Genomic DNA, 25,055 nt, shown 5'->3' with positions numbered 1-25,055 from the left:
ATGATAATACTAAACAATGGGACTTATTACCTGCCCTTGAAGTTCCACCTGTTGCTGCATCCCTGTGGTCATGTGAATAAAATTCAGACCCATGGGAGTTTATGATCACCTTTTGGCCATCCACCCACCTGCTGCCACCATTGCCTCTTGCTGCACTGCACTACTGTACCAGCTGGAGTATTCTTTCCCACTGGCGCAGCTGGATTTCCCTTATGCATCAGCCACAGTCTCAGTTTACACCCTACTCAGGCCCTCTTTTTGTCCCCACCCTTCTGCTTTTCCTTCTTTCACGAAAGAAGGGCACAAATGGAAGCCCTGTTCAGGGTGCTAAAGGAAGCCCTGAGCAGCAGTGGGAAAGGCAGCATGAAAGAATACTACCCACTGATATAGTGTGGTGTGTGATACGATGGGCATCTTGGTGGCAGGAGCAGCTGGTAGCAGGTGATCAAAATGCAAAGACTGGGGAGGAGATAGGGGAATGGGATAAGCTGTGGTAGAGGCAAATCCTTACATTTTTCCAAAAATGGTTTGGATCCAGATAGGTAGGATTCTTAACAACTGTGTAGGATTCACAACTGTTCTTAACACTTAACAACTGTGTAGGATTCACACAGTGACAGCAACTATGATTGCTAGAATTGCCATTGCTAAACAGATATTACATTTTGCTTAATGACTGTATTGCATAGCAATGGAGTTGTCGGTCAATTAGGGTAAATAAGTAAGGATTATCTGGATACAATATTTACTGATTCTTTTTAATGCACTTCAAATATTTTAGTTTTTATATGCTGACTATCTACAGCAGCCATGTTCAACCTGCAATTATAGAGAGTCAGCTGTGGCTCCAAAAGACAATAAAAATATTAAAAAAACAAAGGAAGGTTGTTCTTTACTATATACATTTATATATTTACTATATTTTATGTTTTATATGTGGCTCAGGACAATTCCTCTTCACTCAATGCAGTTCAGACAAGGTTGGATATCTGCCTTAAATCACTGAAAGTATTCTCAGATATTTGACTATGGAATTCAACAAAAAATTAGATTTCAATTTTGAAATCACTATATATTTCAATATCCATATTAATTGCAGTTTGCAATATAAACCTGTTGTTTTTAGTTAAAGTTTTCATTTTTTTCCACTTGAGAATGTAGAGTTCTGCCACATTTTAACTGTTGATTCTAATGGAATTATAAAGCTGTAAAATAGAACAGTTTTCATGCAAATCTCAAGGTTCCATCTATATTTTTTTCTTTAAAAGCTTTTTATAGCTAGAATACTACCTTAACATTAACAGCTTTTGTGGTTTCAATATTTGAAATGTCATATTTGCCAATGTCCAATGCAGAACACACACTGTGGCCTTGGCAATCTACTTCTTCCAGCACAAGTAATCCTGTACTTAATGTCAATTAAAGGAGTATTTTCACATTTGCACTTTCTTACCAAAAAGGCACCTGTAACCACTGAAATCTATTTCAGTTGACTTCTTTTTAGTTTCTCTCCTCTATTTTCTTTTTCTTTCACTTTTTTCTCATTTACCTTCTATTCCTCTCTTCTTTCACCTTCATCCTGCCACCGCCTTGACACTTTTGTTCATTTGTCTGTATTTTATCCTCTGACAATTTCTCTTTTTTCCACTTTCTGTCACCTTTCCTTGCCCTCTGACTTTTCTCTACCCTCTTACTTTCTCTTGCTTGCAACATGTAAAATACAAAATATGAGGGCGCTCAAACAAATTAAGTTGACTGCAGCCGAATTATCTCTTTCAAGGAAGTTCTGAACCAGATTTTTAATGCTGATTCTCACACATGCCTTCCTTGCTCTTTTCAACATTTTCCTATGTTCCCTTTTCACCTAAATGCTGCAGTTAAGACTTTCACCTCTCTCCATATTTATTTAAAGTAGTCTCCTCTGAACAGCGTGCAATTCACTTTTCTATAAACATACATAGGAAACAGTGACAGTATATTACCTAAGAATTCTACAGAAAAACTTACTGTCTTATCTATGCATGCTTTTGGTTAAACTGATCAAATGCCTGCTACATCAGGGGTCCCCAACCACCGGTCCGCGGAACAAGTCTTACCGGGCCGCTGGTTGCTGGGCGCCGCCATCTTTTTTTGATAAAAAAGTGCTTCCGGTGAGCTTTTCCGGGTAGAAAGCTCACTGGAAGCACTTTTTCATCAAAAAGATGGCGCGCCCAGTTGATGCCGGTAGGCCATTTCTGGGCCGGCGCCCAGCTGATGCCGGTACCGGGCACGGCCGGCGGCGCTAAAAAAAAGGTTGGGGATCACTGTGCTACATAATAAAGCCCTTTTACATCTTACAAAAGGCCTGTAATACAGAAGGGATGAATGTGATTTTATTATCTTAACAGCCATTTTTTCCTTCTCGCCTCTCATTAAATGTTCAACAAACTGAATATATGCATCAAAGATATTCAAAAGTAGAACAACAACAAAAATCACATTTCTATATCAAGCCATAAATTACTAGATATTCATCTTGGCAAATTTAATAATGTTAATATTCTAAATATTATTTTAATATTAAAACAATCTAAATAATCTTCCAAAAGCTCCCAAAAGATTTTTTTTAGCAGAATATAAACAAATGTGACCACATTTTAAATTCAGGATTTTTACTTGTTCACAAAACATTTTGCTTTTCAGGTAGTCAATAAGTCTGACAACCTCAAAAAATTTCCTAAGCATCACAAAAATATATGCTTTTACCAATAATTATTGTTAGTGCTAGAAAAAACATTACAAGGACCCTCAGTACTTGAAAAAAGAGAAAGTATACATACCTCCTAGAAATTTATGAAGAGGTTCTACATAACGATTATAATTATAGTTTCCTGAGTTATTTTTGCGTATTAAAAATTCCAGTGCTGTTTCTGGTTTTGGTGAAATCATTAGTCCTACAAAAATAAAAAGTGAATTGTTTATCCAAAGTATCCCTCAAAAATGGTAATTTCTAAATATATAAAAATAGTTTGAAGAAACAATTTAAGAACTGGGTTTTACATGATTGTATAAGATTGAATAGCTAAATCTTGTCATTATTTTACATTAAATTATCAAAGAATTTCATCACTGTATCACTGAATCAGCAATACTAAAATTACTTAACACTTACCCTGACAAAACACAATTTACTTTTACTTATCTATTTGTGTTATATGAATTAGTTGCCCAACCAACACACAATTCTGAACAGTTAAAAAGCAGTAAAATAACTATCCTCACAATTAAAAATCAGGGTTATTCAATATTTAGGCTCAAACCTCAAAGTAAAACTGAGTCTTTATTGTCTTATGGAAGTCCAGGAAGGTCAGAATCATCCATAGAGCAAATGCCATACCAAAGAGCGTTTCTTGGATCCAGCACTGTTTAATAAAAAGGATCCAAAAGGTATCCACTATGCCAATTATACAGCCATAATTGGAGATGGGCAGTCCCATAAATAATCCATCCCTGGCCCTATACCTTTAAGGGCTTTAGAAAAGAGCTAGCATCTTGAATTGTGTCCCGAAGTGCACTGAGAGTTTACTTTCTATCATTTCAGTGTGTATTGTTCTATATTTTTGCATAAGATATAGCAAAATTACCCAAGAACATTCTCAATCCATTAATAACAAGTAGAACATTTTACTGGATAAATTGCACCTTATGGCTCAAATTGCAAGGCACGGCTATTTTAGAGAGAGTCTGATATCTGTCATACAACATGACTATCATACGTAGAATTATATGTACAATAGACATTAATCTTTTATTGACATTGCCTACATGCAAAAATGGACAATTGGAGACAGAGGATGCTGAAGTTATTACTAAATTATAAATTTTAATCTGAAATATTAAATCATTAAATCAATTGCATGAGCGTAATCATATTAATCATTTAAAAGAAACCAACTTTGGCTTTTGTCATGGTTCTATCCATTATTTTTGGGAGTACAATCTTCAGGAGGTAGCTCAAAGGCCAACATGACTCTCAGCATGAAGAAAGTAGCATGTGAATTGTATGTGTGACCTATATTTCCATAATCCAGATTTTATTTTATTTATAAATTTATTTGTTCAACATTTTGACAATTAAAAACAAATTTCCACACTTTACTACGTTACTATAGCAGGTTTATATATGGAAATATCTTCTATTAATGTGTTATACATCTCTGTATTTGCTTCTTCGTCATTCTAGGCATTTTATACACATATACATTTTTATTTACATTTATTTACATGTAAACCTTATTGATTTATGGTATTACATAATTATCATATGATGACTTTGTGTCTTTTTCTTATCCATTCGTACCAGACATCCCATATTTTATAATATTCCCCTTCTTCCTTGTCCTTCAATAGCTTCATTAATCTGCCCATCTCTGTGCATTTATTTACCTTATTATTTTGGGGGGGTGTCATAGCCTGTTTCCAATTTTGGCCAGAGATTCTGGCAGCCGTTATGATATGAAGCATCAAATATTGCTGTTTTCTATTCATGTTAGGTTCTAGCATACCTAATAAGAAAATTTCTGGTTTAAATTTCATTCTCTGTTTCGTTATTTCCTCTAACCATGATCTGAATTTTGCCAATATCTCAGTGCATGGGGGCATGTCCACCACATATAAAAGTATGTTCTCTGGTTATGGTTACCTCTCCAACATTTAGCTATCATATTTGGGGACATTTTTGGCTATTCTCGCTGGGGGGAGGTGCCAGCGGTAAAACATTTTATATTAATTCTCTTTGTAGGAGACCGACAATGTTAATTTATAATTTACCTGCCAAATAGGTTCCCACTGTTCCAGATTAACGCTATGGCCTACATTTTTGGCCCATGTTATCATACTAAGAGTTTCCTCTTTCATTTTATAATCCAATAGATAATTATATATTTTGCTAATCATTTTTTTCCACACCTTGTAATATTTTATCGAACTCTTGCTGAGTTATATAAAAACCAAATTGTTCTTTGTCTTTTTATAGCGTGTTTGAACCTGCATATAAGGCCATCATCCTATTTCAATTCCCTGGAATTCTAATTGGTTCCGCGTTTTTAATTCCTTTTCATTCAACAGATCTCTATATTTTATCATTTTATTAAGATCCAAAGTGTTGGGATATATTAATGTTTCCATTGTCGACAACCATAACGGCACCTTCACATAATGATTCTTTTTCAGTTTCTCCCATATAGATAATAGAGTATTTCTCACCCAATGTCTTTGGAAATAGGTATGGCATTTACTCTTCCCATCCCAGAGAAATGCATGCAGGCCATAACCCTCCATTGTTAATATCCTATTATGTGTCAGATTAATCCAATCCTTAATCCATGTGGTTATTGCCACCTGATAATATAGTTTAAAGTCTGGGAGGCCAAATCCTCCCTTGCTTCTACTATCTTGTGGTAATTTATATTTTATCCTAGCTTTTTTCTTCTGCCAAATGAATTTCAATATTTTTTTAAGATCCTAAAAAAAGTTCCTTCCTAGCTTGACTGGCACAGTTTGAAACATAAATAGTAGTATCTTAGCCCAATTATCTAAATCCTTTTGAATTTGAATTATTCATTTATCATAGTTGTCTTCCTTTATTGACGAACATTTCGCCGTAAGCCAAATTCCGAGATTTTTAATTTTTTTTTCTATCTGCATGCCTAATTTATTTGCTAATTCTTCATTTTGTTTTTGGTGCAGTTTTTAGTTATTATTTTAGTTTTTTCTTTATTAATTTTGAGCCCTGCCATCTTTCCAAATTCTTCTATTTCTCTCATTAATGTAGGACTTGTTTCTTTTGGATCTTCCATTATAAATACCATGTCATTGGCAAAGACTTAGAGTTTATACTCCTCTTTTTTGACAGTTAATCCTTTAATATCTCAGTTTTGTCTTATCTGTGACAATAATACTTCTTCTGATAATATATATAACAATGGGGCTAGTGGGCATCCTTGCCTCACTCCTTTATTTATTTCTAAACCATCCATGTTTTCTCCATTCACTATCACTTTTGACATTTGTACTTTATAAATTGTTTTAATAAGTCCCACAAAATTTTCACCAAATTTCATATTAGTCAATTGATCAATGAGAAAATGCCAATTTAAGTTGTCAAACACTTTCTGGGCATCCAAGAACATAAGCACCATTGGTTTATTTGGATGCATCTCATAATATTCTAGGATGTCCATAATTAATCTTGTGTTGGTCTTCATCTGTCTATTTGGGAGAAAACCATTCTGGTCAGAGTGAATAATTTTGCTTAATATCTTTTTCAATCTTTTGGATATTATCGTGGCCAAGATCTTATAACCCACATTTAGGAGCAAGATCAGTCTGTAATTCTTTATTTGCTGCGGGTCTGTCTGTTCCTTGTGTATAAGCATTATGTATGTCTCTGTCCATGTCTTCAGTATTTTAGCACATTCTAAGAGCCTCATTATACAGATCTATCATTAATTCCTCCAATACTTCCTGGAATTCTTTGTAGAACTCTGATGGTACCCCATCTGGCCCTGGGGTTTTATTTGTTTTTTGTTTCCCAATTGCATCTCTAAATTTATTTTATAGTTATTTTATCATTTAAGAAATCCCTAAATTTCTTTTATAGTTATTTTATCATTTAAGAAATCTTTTTCTGCATCCAATATTTTAGGCAAATTCTTTGAGGTATTTGATAATGTTCTCTTCTGGGATTTCTTCCTGGGTATATAAGTTAGCAAAGAATTTTTGGGCAATTACTTTCTTTTTGTCTATCTGGGAGCATAATCTCCCATTTTCATCTCTTAGGGCTACTATTGTTCTTTTTTCTTGCTCCTTTTTTGGTTTGTGTGCCAACCATCTCCCTGGTTTGTTTGCATTCTCAAAATATCTTTGCTTCACTAATTTAATTTTCCTGGCCCAGATTTTATTTTAAATCAGCCCATTAATAATATATTCATCTTTAGCTCTGGTTTATAATTTCAGTTAAGAATTTATTAGTTTTTTTAAACTTTGCCCATCTGGGCATGCAAACTTAAATGCCTGCAACACATTATATTCTGTAGAGACTGTCCATCAATTAAACAAAGTTCATTTGAACTATGTCATTAATTTGCACTAGATACCTCAAAGAAGAGAAAGCTGAAAGGGTTTTGTATTAATTCCATGATAAACTTATATTAAGAAGTCAAATCGTAATGAACCATTCAGAAAATGTGTTTAAATGTAAAATATGCACTGAAGACCTACATTAATCAGAAATACTGTCAAACAATTAATGTACTACAAAAATGGGTAGTACAGAATAGCTAGAATTACAATGCAGTTTCCTTCCCTTACATACCACCACCTCTACAAAACATGTCTTTTCTGCAACAGCCCCTGCTTTGTGCAACATCCTTCCACAGGGATTCCACAGGCCCTATCCTTTGGTTCTCTGGAACACCATAAAAAGCTGGCTCTTCTCCCAACCATTGGAATAGGGTGAGATTGGAGCTGGAGATTTTATCATTGAATTTTATTGGAGAATGCTGCTTGAAGTGCCGTTTTGGTTATAGTGGTTTCTGTATTGTTGTAAGCCATGTAGAGTTTTATTTCATAAGTGGCCATCATAAAATATATTTATTTGAAATAAAGTAATCAGTACAAAAAGAAAAAAATTACTATGATTAATTACATGGTAAATGTTGAGAAAAAAATAATGTAAGTAAAACACATTTTCTATTAATTTATATTGATAATTTCATTTGGACATATTTACCTGGATAAGAAATCCGGTCACGATACTTGGGTACATCACTACTTAATGTCTGGAGCATAACCCACATTGTGAATGAGAAAAGTGCAGCTAAGAAGCCATAGAAGACGAGATAAAATAGCAAAATTAAGCCTAAAAAATAAAAACAGTAAAAAATGTAAACAAAACAGGCACTGAATAATTTAGTTTGGTTGCTTACATTGCAAAGACTGACATTCAGCTGAAATCTAACATGAGACTCAATGTTATTTTAAATAACATTAATACTATTAGCCAAATATTTCAGTTTTGAAATTGGCTTATCTTCTAAATAATACGAGCTTCTAAAAAGACAGCCATGTTAACCTTCCGTACAGGAAAAAAGAGAGACAATTTTGTGGTACTTTCAAAATTCAACATATTTGATTATTACACATTGCGAAATCTGACATAATAATAAATTTGATTATTGCGCTAAATGATTTTGTTTTAAAAATATGGAGCTTGTCTAATTTGCTGCTGAAAATCTAATATGTGTATTCTAACAACATATGTGGGCATATGGGGGGGCTCCTGGGAGAAGTATGGTGAACTCTGCAAAAATGGATCTGACAACCACGACAAAAACCAAGGAACTGGTCAGTAAAGATTTGCAAGAGCTTTTCCAAATAAATCAGACAGGGAAACCTAATTAAATGTACTAAATCTACTTCATTGTAAGGCTACATTAACAGAATCTTGCAAGTCTGAAAGTCCTACTGCCACTAACTGCTTGATCTAAAAGGGGAGGTTCTTCCTAAGTTTCTTCCTCGAATTGTTAAAGCCACTGGGGCTCCTGCTTCTCTTGCCTGCTTATCTCCTAGGCAGCATCTCTCCCTCGTTCCCCAAGGTCATCCAAACATTCTTTTACAGTTCCTGATATCAGCAATTGCTGGGAATTTCAAAGTGACATAATATCAGAAAAAGAGAATATTTGAAGAATGGAGCCAGAAATATGTCAGTAATGGTTTTTCTATGGGTAGACTATCTCCAAAAGATGTTAATAAAGGAATGGCAGATATGGAACAAATTTTATCTGGCAAGACAGAGAAATACTCAAACTGGAACTATAAATGACAATCCAAGAGAATGATTTGCAAACGGATGCTGTACTGGCTATACAAAAGAAATTGGCTGAAGATTTAAAGTTAAAAGGGAAATACAAATGATAAACCAAGAGAATGACCTTGAAAATGTTTTTATTGGCTCTACAAGAGGTTTGTTAAAGCCTTGATCAAATTTGTGATGGAATAAAAAAATGTAAGGGAAATTAAATCCTACAAAAATACAGTATTTGATTGGATTAAAGACTAAAACTGCTAGAAGTTAAAGGAAGAAATATAAAATTGGTTTATTTGATCAAGATAAAAATAATACTTTTTTGTTGCAAATTTCTGGCAATCTTTTATGGACTTTTTGCTGACACCAGGATTTAAAAATTAATGTGATATTCTGCTTAACAACTGCACTAGGGAAAGTAAGGTTGGGGGGTCATTAAGTAGGTGATCAGGTGGTCACCTCACTTAATAACTGCAATGACTTGTGACTGTAATGGGCAAATTATCTGTACATTCTTCCATCTTCTCTTTTGCATTAAATTATTCATGCACACAAAACTGCAAAAAGTTGAGCCCAACACAGCTAGAACTCTAGCAAGTCATTCAGTCATTTTATTTTAATCACTGACCAACAAATTCTGAAGCAACTACAGTATTACACACTGCACATATAAACAAGTATGCTTCTAAGTGGCAAACTTTGCCCTTGCATTTAATCATATTTTATTCTAATTTTCTGTAACATATTAATAATATTAGTAAATTAGAGTAGCTAAGATTTTGGACTTGAATAGGAAAGATCAATATTCAATTCCATTCTTAGCCATGGAAATTCAGAGTGACTTTAGGTTAATCACAATTTCTCAGTTCAATGTTGTTTCAGGAGAAAACATGTGTGTACACTTTGGCTCCTGGACGAAAGGTGGCATTGCAATAAAATTAATAAATATTAATAAATAAAACATCCTAAAATACTAACAGTATGTTAGCTAAATAAAATAATGTAAATACATAATTGTATCAGCAGACAAAATATTAATTAATATTAATCTAAACTGTATATTAGATTTTCTTAAAACTAAAACACACTAAAAAGCAAAAGAAAACTATTGTCAAAGCCATCTCCTTTTCCCATGGTTGTAGAAACTAAACTAAAGGCTTCTGAGAAAGTTCTTAATACACAGAGGTCAAGTGGAGAAGGCAATTTTTCAGATAGTTGTTCAAGATTTTTGTCATCTATTCCTATACTTCACAATTGTTCCTAATTTTCACTATACTCAGCATTACATGTAGCTTCCCTGATTCTGAACAGTGTGAGAACTTATTCCAGATATTTAAATGCTGCATTAGAATCGCTTTATCAATAAGGTCCTACCTTATCCTACCTTTATTTCTTAATGTGATGATATGAATATAGTCTCAAGAAGAAAGAGCATTGATCTTATCTGAAACGCATCTTTTAGTTGTACGGGTCGGAGAATCCAAAGCGTGGGTTGTTTCTTGCTTCCTTGCTTGAAGACTGAGCCAATCAAAATTTAGTCTAGCCCACTTTCCACTGCACATGCCCAGTTTTTGACTCAGTCTTCAGGCAAAGAGGACACAAGAGAGTGCTCAGAAGGAAAGAAGGGAAAAAATATTAATAATGCTTTGGATTCTTCAAGTAAAAAAGAGAGAAAGAGAGAAAGTCAACAAACTGTAAGTGAAGGGGGCAGAAGACACCGGGATTCCGTACCAAGCCGGGAAAGCACGTAACAGCCAAAGGCAAGCGGTGGCAGCCTCAGAAAGAGCAGGCGGGCTCTTGATCGGTTAGCAGATAAGGGAAGGCTAGTTAACAAGCTTTCGGCCATCCCATATCCGCAAGGTGAAGAGGAAGCGGGGAAGAACGGCAATCAGCTGTAGGCCAGCAAAAGAAAAGTAGCGACAGCCCCATAAAGGCGAAAACAGCCAGGAGCCCCCACAGAGCCTCCAGCATTCCTATCAATAGGAGCAGACTCAGTCAAGGCTGAGTGAGCTCCAAAGACAGCCATACAAGCCTGCCCAGGAGAAAGGGAGGCTAGAGTCCATACTCAGTCTAAGCTGAGCATACTCTTAAGCAGTTAGAAAGAGCAACCACATTTGCTGAACTCCAGCAAGGGCAAAGCTGTCTGGAAAAACAAAGGGAAATAATATGGCTGATTTTTCTGAAACGGAGGCAGGTCTGGAGGAGCAGGGATCTCCTGCCCCCAGTCCAATCAGAGAACAGAGTTCAAAGGGACTCAGAGAGGCTGGGAGATCTTCAGAAAAGCCTCTCAAGGAGAAGAATAGCAGTATTTAGCCAATCATAGTTGGGCTCTGAAGGTAAGTGAGGTGATTAGTATTTGGTTGGAAAACCATTTTGGAATTCCAGACTACTAGGTAGGCTGGATAGTTGAAAATATCTCAGAGGAAAGCAGTGCAAACAATGTCCGTAATACCTCCAGAACTGTATGGATGCAATCATCAAAAGTTGACCTAAACACAAGTGGTACTTTCCTTTTATTTTATGAAATAGTTATCTGTTTCATTCAAAGTTAGTACTTCAAAATTCTAGCTTCTGCACAAGAATTATATTTATATTTATATGTATATGTATATTTGTTTTCTTAAGTTTTCGCGGGTACTTACATGTATGGCATTCAGCTTTGTTCGGGTATTTTCCCACGTCATTGTAGTTGTGCTTTTAAAGTTGTAGCAACGTTTCGGCAGAATCTCATCTGCCATCATCAGGCTTCTGTATGAACACTATACAGAATGAACACTATACAGATGAACACAATACAGAAGCCTGATGATGGCAGATGAGATTCTGCCGAAACATTGCTACAACTTTAAAAGCATAACTAATGTAAGTACCCGTGAAAATATAAATATATATATATATATATATATATATATATATATATATATATACACACACACACACACACACACACACACATATACATACACACACACACACACACACACACACACACACTGAGGTTATATATATATATATTTTCGCGGGTACTTACATCGTGGGCAGGTGAGTGCTAATTCATTTGTCACATTCTTTCAAAGTAGCATGAAAATGATCTTACTTTTTCTGAATTTTAAGTTTCTTCACCCATCTCAGACCACACAGAAAGAAGCAGGATATCGAGCTACCCCAGTGCCAAAATGACAGAAAATTTCCTTAAATTGATAAAATCGTATTTTGCTTCATAATCTAATCAGGATCTATAAAACAGAATACAATAATCATATTGCTCTTTTCCCAGTGGTAGAGATGATTCTTGATGAAAGACTCTCATTATTAGGGTTGCTATCCCACAATTTTGGAAGAATTCGAAGTATTTCTTTGCTCTTTCAATCAACTCTTAAAAATAATGGCAGCTAAATGAAAAAGCTGTCTTTGCACCAGTTTGTTTTTGCCTCAAAGGTTGAATACTTTCAAAATTAATGAAACTCGGAATAAAGAAGCCATGGAACCTTTCCAGATGAATTTTATAGCACAAGGAAGACTTATAATCTTCGCCATATTAGGAAAAGTTCCTCTGTGCATCAACAGTAGAGAAATTCAAGTGCTTCTACAATCTAATCTATAAGTTTCAAAGTCACAATTCTACATCACGGGAGATAAGGCTCACTATACTAAAATGTACTTTAACTCTAAATAGGCATACGCAGGATTGATATTAGGAGATAATCCGAAAATAGCGCCAGCATGTTTTTTCCCAAGCAATATTTTATTTGCTTGGAGATGACCCTTTGGGGCTTAAGGATGTTCAGTTCCTAGGGGAATTCTCCAGAGGTTTATGACTCAAGACTGATTTAATGTTGGTCAATCGTGAAGACATTATTTATTCTGAAATTTCAGAATTTAATGTTTTAATTATTTTTGTATTTATTCATTGTTAATGTTTTATTGTTTTTATTGTTTTACGGCAGGGGTCCCCAACCCCCAGTCTGTGGACTGGTACCAGACAGTGGCATGCCAGAAACCAGGCTGCGCAAACAAGCAAATCCCCATTCATGGGATGCAGGCAGCATTCGAAAACATGCCTCCCTCCGATCTGCAGAAAAACCAGTCTCTGATGCCCAAAATGTGGGAGGCCACTGTTTTACAATGTTTTGAGCTATCTCAACACATATGACATGGCATGTAACAAATGGGAAAGAAATAAAAAATGAGGAAAAAGGCATTAAGCAGGAACAGCTGTAAGCAATTGCTTAGCATACATAAAATACTCATATCTGAGAGAAACCATAGGTCACTGGTTTTGTACAGGTATCCTCAACTTACACCTGAAATTGAATCTGTAATTACAACTGTAAATCATTTCAGTAGTAAGGGCTTCATGTGACTGGATTCTAAGTTATGATTTTTTAATGACAGTATTTAAGAGACTCTATTTTCTCCAGTGGTCATTTTTTTCAGAAACCAGAAGTAAATGCCAGAAACAGGCACAAAACACTACAAATCATGGTCACATGACCTCAGGATGCTGCAAAAATATATAAAGAGAAGCTGGTTGCCAAGTCTCAGGATATGATCATGTGACTTTCAGGTGGTGTATGTGTGGCTGTCATAACTCTGAATGATCATTATGTGACTGGTAATAAGTAAAAAATGTACAGTAAACTATAGTATTAATCTTTGCACTATCAATAATTTATATGCTTTCTAACACTTGTTTTCTGGCTTCCAGCCTGAGAGCATTATCTTCACCTATTCAGGTCTCCTAAAATGTCCAGAAATCACAGCTTAAGTATATAGGCAGTTGGTTAGAACAGGCTCTGATCTGCAGCCCAGTGCTGGGCCACAGCCCATTCAGAACCAGGCCGCAGAAGTGGTGGGCAAACAAGCATGAAGCTGCATTTATGAAAGTGGCACATGCGTGAAACTATTTCCTCTCCCCACCACCACCGCTATCGCCACTGCCTCCACCAGTCTGCCAAGCCATAAAGGTTGGAGATTTCTGGGTTAAAATATTATACATTATTTCAAATTGAGCATGTTAAAAGGTTGTGTAAATAGCAGGCATCAAGTTTAAGTACAGAAATCAACCATTAGGTAGGACCTTAGACAACTATTGAAACGTATCTTAGAAAATCAGGACCCTGATCTCATGAATAGTAACTTATTATGGATGTGCAAAATTTGTCAATTCAAAAACAGACTTGTTTCCCCCTAGAACATTCTGTTCTAGGGACAGTTCAGTAGTTTCCACAAATATATCTTTCAAACCAGAAAAGGTTTGAGCATTCTGGTCAAAACAGACCTGCAGGATGTTCTGTCCTTGGAATACCTTGAGCAATTTCTGGTTCAAAAGATTTATTTGCAAAAAACATTGAATGGCATGGCCCAGAAGGAGCCGTAGTAAAGCTTAGAGAAAATGTAACACTCAGATCTCAAAGAATTTTATACTTTTTAAATGAAATCTGCCACTTAGCCATTCCTTAAAATTTCTCAAAAATAATTGGCAATGGTCAGATTATTTCTTTCACTACCATAAGATGCCATTCAGCAGACCATGTTTTTGTTTATCAACATCAAGTTTCAACCCACTCCATCCTGCTCTTTTCTTTCCAATTGCTTTTGAATATATGTAAAGAAATATTTAGATACGTTATTCTTAGCAACTCTTCCAACCTCAGCTCCTTCTGAACGTTTGCCCTCCTAACACATCTAAGGTTGTGAGAGCTACCTGTATGTCATCTTCCTTTTTTTATTTTGCATCTTATATTCTTTTTTGTTTCAGATATCCACTATATTACAGTCACATTTGTTTTAGTTTGTTCTCCTGTTATTCTTTTCACATTAGAATTGTTTGCAGTTATGCTTTTAGTATCTCTCTTTTTTAAGGAATTTCAACTCAGATTGAGCCAGTCTTCTCCATTGGTTTGCAACATTTCTACCTTGGAATTCTAACTATCACTCTAAGATTTTATTAATTCTTTTTTGGGGAGTCCTATCTTGAATATGATTGTGATAATACAGATAGTCCTCAGCTTACAACCACAATTGAGCCCAAAATTTCTACTGCTATGCAAGACAGTTGATAAATGAGTTTTGCCCTTTCTTGCCTGAACCACTGCAATTAAGTTAAATGATTGTTAAATGAATCTGGCTTCCTCATTTACTATGCTTGTCATAAGGTAGCAAAAGGTGATCAACTGATCTGGGACATTGCAACTGTCACAAATACACACCAAGATTCCAAATGTTGATCACATGACCATGGTTGTAAGTGTGAAAAATGGTCATAAGTAACTTTTTTCAGTACTGTTGTAACTTTGAACTCTAAATGAATGGTTGTAACTTGAGGACTACCTGTATTACAGCAAGCTTTAACAGGTAAGTAGTACATTCTGCCAACCACTGTGCCCACTCTAGATCCACATTTTTATAGACTGGATTCCAGTAAGAATTGGAATGTATAATAATAATAATGCTAAATCATATATATTTACTACAACAGTTATAAGAATCTTTCCCAAAGATATTAAAATAATGTTAAACTGTGAGTAATCTTGACTATCGTTAAAGGAAACAAAGTTCTATAAACTAGTTTATACCACTAACCACAATTTAAATTAATTAGCTTACTGTGTCTGAATAATAATAACAATACAAATCCTCCTTATGGCAATACTAAAAGCAGAAGAGAACCATAAAAATCCAAGGCTCAGTGACAAAGTGTCCTCCATGTGTTTTGGAGTATAGCTCTTATAAAATTCATTACAATTCACATTGTGTCAGGCTGATATGAACACATAAGGAAGGCATATGAAACAGATTACATACTCCACTCCAGCATGAAATAGGTGACATATACAGGTAGTCCTCAACTTATGACAACAATTGAGCCCAGAATTTATGTTAAGTGAGAAATATGTTTAATGAGTTTTGTCCCATTTTATGACTTTTCTTCCCATACTTGAGAAGTGACTCACTGCAGTTGTTAAGTTGGTAGCATGGTTGTTAAGTGAATTTTCCTTCCTCACTGACTTTACTTGTCAAAAAGTCACAAAAAATGATCACATGGCGCAGGCACATTGCAACCATCATAAATATGAACCTGCTGTCAAGCATCTGAATGTAAATCACGTGACTATGGGGATGCTGCAATGGTCATGTGTGTGAAAAATGGCCATAAGTCACTTTTTTCAGTGCTGTTGTAACTTCGAACAATCACTAAATGAATTGTTGTAAGTTGAGGACTACCTGTATTGCACTTTCTGTAAAAGGTATTCAATGCATTTTAAGCTTTCTTATGATCCAAATTTTAACTTAACATTGTTTTTCATTTATCTAGGCTGGTGTAGAAGAATCTGAAATCATCATATAGTTCTATGATGCTTGGTACACTGATCTATACTTAATGGTTTGGTTTTCCAAAAACCTTCATATTATTCTAGTGTGGGGAAAAACAGATGACTTTTCTGTACAATAATTATGGAAGAGAAGGCCCCTCTTTTGATTCAGGACTCATATCAGATTGGGCTGCCCTACTAATTCAGAGTAAATCAAGTTATTTCTAGAGCTTAAGATCCAGACCTAAAATCAAAATGATTGACTTCTCAACCATACTAGCAATAAATTGATGGAGCTGTTTATTTAGGATGTTCTCTCCTAGATACAAACTTTATAGGAATCTGTAAAATCAGTTTGCCCTAACTACCTGCTTTCCATGAAGTTGATAACTCTATGGAAAGTAATAGCTGAATAACAACATTTAGGAACAGGTGAAGAGAAGAGAAAAATCATTATTAAATATGGTAGACCTACTTTCACATGTTTATGGATTCATACATTTTCATGATAGCATGTTTATAAATTTAAACACCAGAAAGGGGATGGGAGATGTTTTTTCCCCATGTGTTCTAAATCTTTCATGCTTCTAAAGCATACGCACTTACTTCCAAATAAGACTATTACATTGGGTTTTACTTTTAAATAGACATATACCAGTACAAGATTGAACAAGGGTTTTTTTGCATAGTGAGAGTAAAAAGGCTTTTAAATAATCATGTAATTAAGTTCAGAATATCTAAAAGTATTGAAGCTACAAATAACACAGAGCAGTAAGAACTATCATAGATCATACAAGCAAAACAATTTTGTAATATATCTACTTTGTTCTCAATTTTTTTCTCTAGCCTCTATAAAAATATGATTTGGTATTTCATTGCACAGTCAAGGCAGTAAATATCTTTCTGCCAACTAAATTTTATTCACCTCATGTATAAAATAATTTATACATGAAAAATATAGTGGCTCCATTTATAAAATAATTGCTTATAAATTAGCATGCCAAGCTTTTAAAACAGACTAAGTAATTCAAATGTTTTATTTGTACATAGAATGACAAGATGGCATGTCAATTAGCAAATCATACCATAAGCATATTACCAGGATATGCATTAAAATGTTTACTGCACCATTTAGAAAATCCATTTTCATCATTATTTTTATTAAAAAGTAAAAGTCAAAGATTTAATTCATTACATCTTTAAAACATTTATCCATACAAGACTTATTTTTGCCTTGCAACAGATATCTTTTCCATTGGGAATACTCTAAGGAAACACCATTTATATTACTTTGATATACATACATAACATAAAGAATTTAAATGGTAAAGAATATTGCACCATTTATCAACACACATAGATTTATCTATGTTCCTTGTTAACATTCACTTGTGAGTAGATGTACTTTTACAGTAAATCAGGGAAAGGAAGTCATTAGGACAGAATGGAAATTTCCTTTCTAGTCCTCAATTTAAAAAAAAAATAGAGAAAAGAATCCCATTTCTGTATGAATGAAGAAAAATTTATAGCACAGTAAACACTGTGACAGATGGTCTTGGCAATAGAATACACATGTGTGTTCTGTTTTCAATTATTCCACATCATTTTGACCATGTGCCTAAAGCACAAAAAGAGCAAAAAAAAAAAAAAGATAAAATATCTCACTGCACTGAAGCTGCAAGTTATTCTTCAGGCAAGCGCGTCTTTCAATTCCATGCTTCTACTGTACTGGCATATTTCTTGTAACTTCCCCATGTTACCTTTCCTCTCGATGAACGAATGTAATTAAAAGCAACACCCACGCACTAATTTAAAGTTTCCACGGCAAACCGCGATTCAGAACTTGTAATATTCATCACTTCTGTAAGTGGCTGGTAATTCAAAGCATCGTGTCCAAAACATACACGAGGGGAGGGGGGGGAAAGCAATGGGAAAAAAAAAAAAAGACTTGAAAACGAACGGTCGGGATGAAAAGGCAAACGGGTTGTGGAAAACAACGGAGGCTTTGAAGGTTCCCCCTCCATCCGTGCAGCTTCCAATAGCCAAAACCGACCGAGGCATCTTCGAACGGTGCAGCACGTGGCAAGCAACCGCTCCCCAAAGAGGCAAAGCAGGCAAGGGGAGAGAAACCTTCTCCGTGCCTAGCATTTGGGGCGGGGGGAGAAGGAGACACTGCCCCCCCTCCAATTGACGCAGCTGCAGAAAAGGAGGAGCCTGAGGGTGGCAGGAGGTGGTCCCTTTGTAACCCCGACAGAGGATAGGGACCAGCAGGAAGAGGAAGGCGGGCAGTCAGACGGGGACACGCGTTAAAAAAAAATACACCCTCCTTTCCTTCCCCCAAGGAGCCCGCATCTGCCGAGGCGCTGCCCAGACGGCTTTGCCCTCCCCTCCAGAACCGGAGGGAGGGAAGGGGAGGGCCAAGCCACCTCTCCGGCGGCGGCGGCGGCGGGGGGGGGGGGTGTTCCAGGCGCCCCCTCCCGCAGCTTCGCGCTGTCACGCTTGGGCTATTTTTAGCTGGGCGCCCGCGGCAGTTTCCCGGCCCGCCGCTCGCTCGCCTCGTGGTCCCCCTTCAGCCCGGGGCTACCCAAAGCGGCTGGGGTTCCAGGTCGACCAAGCCGGTCCCGCCGCCCCGTCCTCCCATTCGCTGGGCTCCCCCGCCACTCGCCCTTACCCCAGCTCTTGGCTGTGCGCCCCAGAAACTCTCCGCTGTTTCGGTTGTAGATGAATTGCCGCCACTCGGCCATAGACTGGCGGAACGGTTTCCCCTCCTTCTTGGTCATAGCTGGCAGAGGCCAAAATGCGAGCGAGAGATGGGCAGGATGGAGCGGCTGCTTCCCGGGCACCCGAGCGGCGACGGCGGAGATCCGTTGCCGAACGAGAGCGGATCTTCCGAACCGCTAAGAAAATAGCCCTCAGGCGCCCGGCGGGAGAGCAGAAGAGAGGAAAGGAAAGAGGGGCTGGGCCAGTCACACGCACTGAACGGCTCTCCTCGCGCCGCCTCTCCCCACCCCGACAGAGACGTCAATTCTTGGAGGAGCCAATCGCTGCCCTGTTTTACCCTGTCTGGTAATTCTGATCAGCCGGAGCGCCATCTACTGGAGGAAGGGAAGGAGGTCGAAGGAAAAAGTTATTCCTCTCCACAGCGAATCTTGAAAGGAGAAGCGGGGAAGGGGAGGAGAGATGAGTAGTTGCTACCGGCCTCTCCCGTTTTTTTCCTTCCCACCCTGGTATGGGTGTGGGGGGGAGGAGAAGCGGTGGGTCGCAGTGCAGCCGAGGTTATAGGTTCCAGGGGACAAAACTAAGGCTAGAAGAAAAAGGCATTGTTCTGCCCTTTTATCACGCTTGTAAGCCATATATGGCATGAAATGTTGCAGGACTTACCCCGAAAAGATTACAGTTAAGCACACACTCGCTTCTATGTCTAAAGTCGGCATATTAGAACTTAAGAAATATAACCTACGGAACAATATTCAAATAAACTTGCAAGTGGCTTTCTTACATTCCGTGTTTTATTAATATACTTTCAAATATTTTTTTATGTCTAGAGTTCTCAGTTGAAAAACAAAATCAGTTCTGGAATCCTGACTCCTTCCTTGCATATGCAAAGATTAGACTATTTCCTTACTAAACATAATTTGCCTGTACATGCAGGTGTAATGTTGCAAAACAAAAGTTGGCAAGACTATAATGGTTGTGTAACCAATCATTAGGAGGCAATTCCATGCTATTCCAAGAGTGTTTGTCATGTTCCTGCCTATAACAAAGCTGATCACCCATTACATGTTTATTCATCCATACTACTATGAGGAGAATGCTGTCTTTGCCTTGGTAAAAATAAAGCAAAACATAACCATGCCACCATTGAAATGGTAAGGTGGGATCTAAGATGGTAAGATAAAAGTATCATAGAGATTCAAACTGCCTTAAGGCTACTTTTAAGTTTGTAATATTCCTCCAATTATTCCTAGTGTTGTCTCGGGGCAACTTTCTGATTCAAGTGGAGTATGAAATGCTTCAGTGATAAAGCTATAAACTTTAAAACACTTGTTTCTCCATTTGAACATCACTTTCTTTGGGTAAATTTGGCTTTCTGACAAAGCTACTTCATCTTGTTGCCTAATACAGCTTTTTGCAATATGTCATGGCAAAAGAGGAACTTTATCATATAACCGGGTTTCCATTTTCATGAGTTTGCTATGAGATAGAGGGCTTACTGCATAACAAGAAAAAACAACAACCAAGTAGCGGATTGGAATATCTTAGATCAAATGTTTACTCACTAAACATAGCAACATTGAAATTCAGAGAAGTGGCCTTCTACTTACAGCGTCATAATTTAAAATGGAATAAATACAGTTTCTCCCTATTTTTGTAGCATAAAATTAAGTCAGTAAGTTTTTATTGTGAATCACAATTGTAGACTTCATTAAAAAGAAAATATAATATGTGATACAAATATATCTATTGGGATCTTTATCTGCCAGTAGAAGGTACATATAGAATTCTTTTGTCCAACCTGTTAATAGGCTAAAAAAGGTATTAGTAACTCATTATGGTTGCTTAGTAAAAATTGCAGTGTGGCAAGATAGGTTCCCAGTATTTATTGCTCCCATTGTGTGGGGACAAAGACTAGAAAAAATGAGCATGCCAGATCTCAAAGGAAAAGCATTCTATAGAATAGAGGCAGTTACAAAGAATGTGGATCTTTTAGGTCCCATCAGATGATAATATTTAAGGGAAGGGATCAGGAATATACCCACCCTAACTGAATTGGGCAGGTAACATCAGGGAATGGCCTTTGCCATTAAAGCCCGTGACAGGTAATAACATGAACCCACAACATTGTAAAACCTTTTAACATTATTAGATGATTTAAACATGTTAATTATATTATATATTTCATATGCAGCCCAAGGCAATTCCTCTTCACTCTATGCAACCCAGGCAAACACTCATGAACACTCATGCTTTATAGGTAACTACCATTTCCTTGAACTGTAAGAAGAAAAAATAAATTGGAAGCCAGTGCAGGTCATGCAGCAGCAGTGTAATATAGGCAATTGTATAGCTTTGTATGATGATTATAAGATGTTGTGGAATTCCCATTTCCCTAGGGATATTCCATAGCTCGATACATTCAAAGACTTTTCTATAGTCAGTGAAGCCAAATTTTCACTTTTTTGAATCTGCACATCCATTTCATGATCATCTTTCTTCACATTTGCACATTTGTGGTATTGGCAGGTAATAGATAAATTAATGGTAATTGGTGTGTGTCACAATTCATAGAAATAGCATTCATCGAAGAAGCCCTTGATGGAATTACTGTTCTGAGCAATAGAAACAATAGTTTTTCTTGTTGAGGTCTTGAACATTGTTCAAAGCCTCAACATTATATTACTGATGCCAATATAATTGAAGTAATAGCAGAAATAGCCCTGAACACATTGAAAAGAAATCTTCCTCTAAAACCATCACAATTCTGAATTTTAGAGCTAAAGAAAACATTCATTAAAAAGTTGGCTGATAGAAATGCCTTATTCAAAAAGAAGTAGTAAATCAAGCAACCAGGATGTTCCAGCATCTGTTTTGTTCTGCATCATTAAAGATCAACCAGAAAGGTTAAAAAGGTCTTTTAATTTGTCTTTATTTTTGTCACCCTCTTTTTTTCAGCACTTGTTCAATTCTATACACACACATTTGGTCAGAAGGTACCTTTTGGAACTTCTGAGGGTAAAAAACAGCCCTTCATAGGCTTAGATTTGTAATCTTTTAATCTGTATACCATTCTTCATCCTTATCCTCAAACTTTTCAGACTAATATACTCTCCATATGGGTTTGCTAATAGCCATTTTCAAATCTCCAATTCAGTCTAACTACTCTGATATGAATACTATGTAAATAAATGCGACTACAGCCCTGAAAAATATTGGCCTAAATGGCCATTTAGCAATAAATATTTCTAGCTTTAAAATATCAATGTATTTCACTAGTCAAATAAAGGAGTATCTGAGGCATATTTTGATCATCAATACGATGGAGCATTTGTTGTGTTTCTTTGTAAACATTTTGTAATCTCTATGAGATCAGACTGTTAGAGATAATCTAGGCAGAACATAGTATTTTATTTCTAGGGAACTGACCCTTGGGATTTATCAAGACTGTAAGCCTCCTGCCCGGAAAACTAGGTCTTGACCTGTTTCTGGGGAGCTTTTTATCATGTTTTCTTCTGTCTTGAAATAAGGAATTTCCACATCCTGTAATTTCTTACATGACCAGATCTATAATAAATAGTTAGATTAGTTTCATAGTTCAGCATAGCTGAAAGGCTATGTGGAAATGATCACCTACCTGCTTAAAAATGTATTATTAAATGTAAAGAAAAGTCAAAATCAGAAGAATGTTTTTATGATATTAGATGATTATCACCTTTTTCCAAAGAAATGGAATTATATAATATGTACTTCTTTCTAGCCCCTTCATATCCCAAAATCAAACCTGCAATCACAAGCAAGCCAGTTTTCACTTGAATTACACAGTGAAAATACTTCAGCCTCTCTGATAGAACTGAACTACAGCCACATTCCAGACCTGATAAATTCTCAGATTTCTGTAATATAAATACATTCTTTTCCTTTGAACTGCAGGCTTTCTAGGCAGTGTTAATTTAGAGACTGCAAAAGATAAATACAATCTTTTAAGGTGAACACCAACCATTGGTACAGGTAATCCTGGACTTACCACAGTTCATCTTGTGAGTGTTCAAAGTTACAACAGCACTGAAAAAGTGACTTATGACTGTTTTTCACACTTACCACAGTTGCAAGTTCCCTATGGTCATATGATCAACATTCAAACACTTGACATTTGGCGTGTATTTATGATGGTTGTGGTGTCCTAGGATCATGTAATCATCTTTTGCAACCTTCTGACAAGCAAAATCAACAGGAAAGCCAGATTTACTTAACTACTGTATTACTAACGGAACAACTGCAGCGATTCACTTAAGAAGTGTGGCTAGAAATGGGGCAAAATTCATTTAAGAACTGTCTCACTTAGCAACAGAAATTTGGAGGTCAATTGTAGTCATAAGTCGTATATTCATGTAAGAAGTAAAACCAATCACTCATCTACCAGAGGTCCTTTACAGGGGAGGGGGAGCTATTAACAATTTCACAGACTCTGATAAGTAGTATATTACATTGTTCTCATGTTCTAATGCTGCTCCATGAAAATTGCTTATAGCAATCAAATATCTGGTTGAAAAAACAACATTTCCATTTATCAAAATACTGATATTAGATTTCATAAAAGATGATCAGCATTTGATATTCTTTTCAGTGAGGCTTGCACCTTAGAAGATACTGAAGAGTATCTCCAATGATGTAAAAAACATCAAAATTATACCCTTTAATTTTTCAAAAGCATGCAGGACTTTAAAAAGTAAATGTCAAATGTGATCTCTGCAAGTGTACCAGGGCATATAAAGCATGCTTCCTTTACTAAGTGACATTTTACCCTTCCACAATATGTTCCGTGCATGTGTAGAGTATTTACTTTGAATGTGCTCAGACACATAACAAGTTTTCTCTTGCAGAACATGCTTTGGGCATGCCAAGAATATTTGTGCTGGACATGCCCAGACCCAGAGTAAATCTTCTTTTGCATTTTTTCATTGTTTGTTGAAGGGTTGAAAGAATTTGTATTTCCAGTTAAATTTGCAAATAAATGCGATTGAATGAAAAACAATGCTTCCAATATTATAAGTCTTATACTTCCCCCAAATGAGAGGAATGCAGAACCCAATACATACACAAATACACTATTGATACAGTGGACAAAAATTTGGTGAGCTTTTCAGAATGAGGAAAGACTGCCACAACAGAAACTAAATATGGTTGTCAGATGTCCCTGAGTCATGTTCACTGCATATTTTTAATCAATATATGCTATTAGAAAATGATTAAATTTACATCTAATCTGAAATAATTTTTCTTGTGGCAAACAATCCCAATCAAACTGTCATGTGTTATACCAGAAGCTTATTTTCTGAGAGAAAAACACTGGCAGTCCTGTTCTGTTACAAATGTTAATCTCACCTTTTGTTTTCTCTTCTGCCCCAGCCCTCTTGTAAAACTCTGAAACTAGATACAAAAACAAATGTTATGTATACTAGGGAACACATATGACAATATTCCCGGAAAGCATGATTTTTAGTCTATAATTGTGTCCATAAACGCCTGGCAACTGTTCTTTGTTTTTGTTTTTTAATCTGCTTTACTGGAATCTACTGTATCTTCTTCAGAAAGCAGAAAATATTAGGTCCTTTCCTGTTTCTTTCTTTATAGTAGTGTGTATATTACTGTGTGCGTCTTTATATTTAATTCTTTCCATAGCCTCAGGGGTGGGATGCTACCAGTTCGGCCCGGTTCTATAGAACCTGTAGCTGCGAAGAGCATCTGATATCGAACCGGTTTGGTGTTTGGCCCACTCGCTTCTCCAGGCTCTAGGCTGTCCTTTATTCCATGCTTTTCCCTCCTCAGGTGCTTTGCGCGGCACAGCTGAGGTTGAAAGAGCAGGAAACAAGAGGATTTTCAAATGCTGCGGACCTGAGCACAGCGCTTGTCAGCTGTCCAAGCGGCACAGCTGATGATTTCTTGCAAAGGCTGCACATATAATTGTCTCCAGTTCAGAGAGCCGGCAAATCGCTCCACTGGCTGGCCCCTCCCCTCCCCATCCACTCACTCCTTACCTGGTATGCGAGCCATCCAACTTGCCTGGTTTGGTAAGTTGCTATTTTTCCTTCCCCCCACCCCCACCATCAGTTGTTCTGCTCTGCCGGGAGATTTAGATTAGCTAGAAAGCAGGAAATCCTGGGATTTCTTGCTTTCCA

The 25,055-nt window shown here is 36.5% G+C and overlaps 1 protein-coding gene across 2 annotated transcripts in view; it reads right to left on the bottom strand.

Annotated features, from left to right (window-relative positions):
- The window catches only part of ATP1B3 (ATPase Na+/K+ transporting subunit beta 3), a 28,437-nt gene extending 9,270 nt beyond the window's left edge, over window positions 1–19,167 (bottom strand). Inside the window, exons 1-3 of one of the 2 annotated variants that reach the window (XM_026664559.2) lie at window positions 18,833–19,167; window positions 7,772–7,900; window positions 2,820–2,933 (exon numbers count right to left, since the gene is read on the bottom strand). In XM_026664559.2, coding sequence (XP_026520344.1) covers window positions 2,820–2,933; window positions 7,772–7,900; window positions 18,833–18,941 — 352 coding nt within the window. In that variant the 5' untranslated portion in view covers window positions 18,942–19,167. Of the gene's footprint in view, window positions 1–2,819; window positions 2,934–7,771; window positions 7,901–17,921; window positions 18,261–18,832 lie in introns of those variants that run through there. The other variant, XM_087965099.1, reaches the window with a different exon arrangement.
- Between the last annotated feature and the right edge of the window lie 5,888 nt (window positions 19,168–25,055).

Source organism: Notechis scutatus, chromosome 4 (assembly GCF_049901735.1).
Source record: "Notechis scutatus isolate UNSWTSFEM ecotype Mainland chromosome 4, rNotScu1.2, whole genome shotgun sequence".
Classification (NCBI taxonomy): Eukaryota; Metazoa; Chordata; class Lepidosauria; order Squamata; family Elapidae; genus Notechis; species Notechis scutatus.
This window is presented reverse-complemented; position numbering and strand designations above follow the sequence as displayed.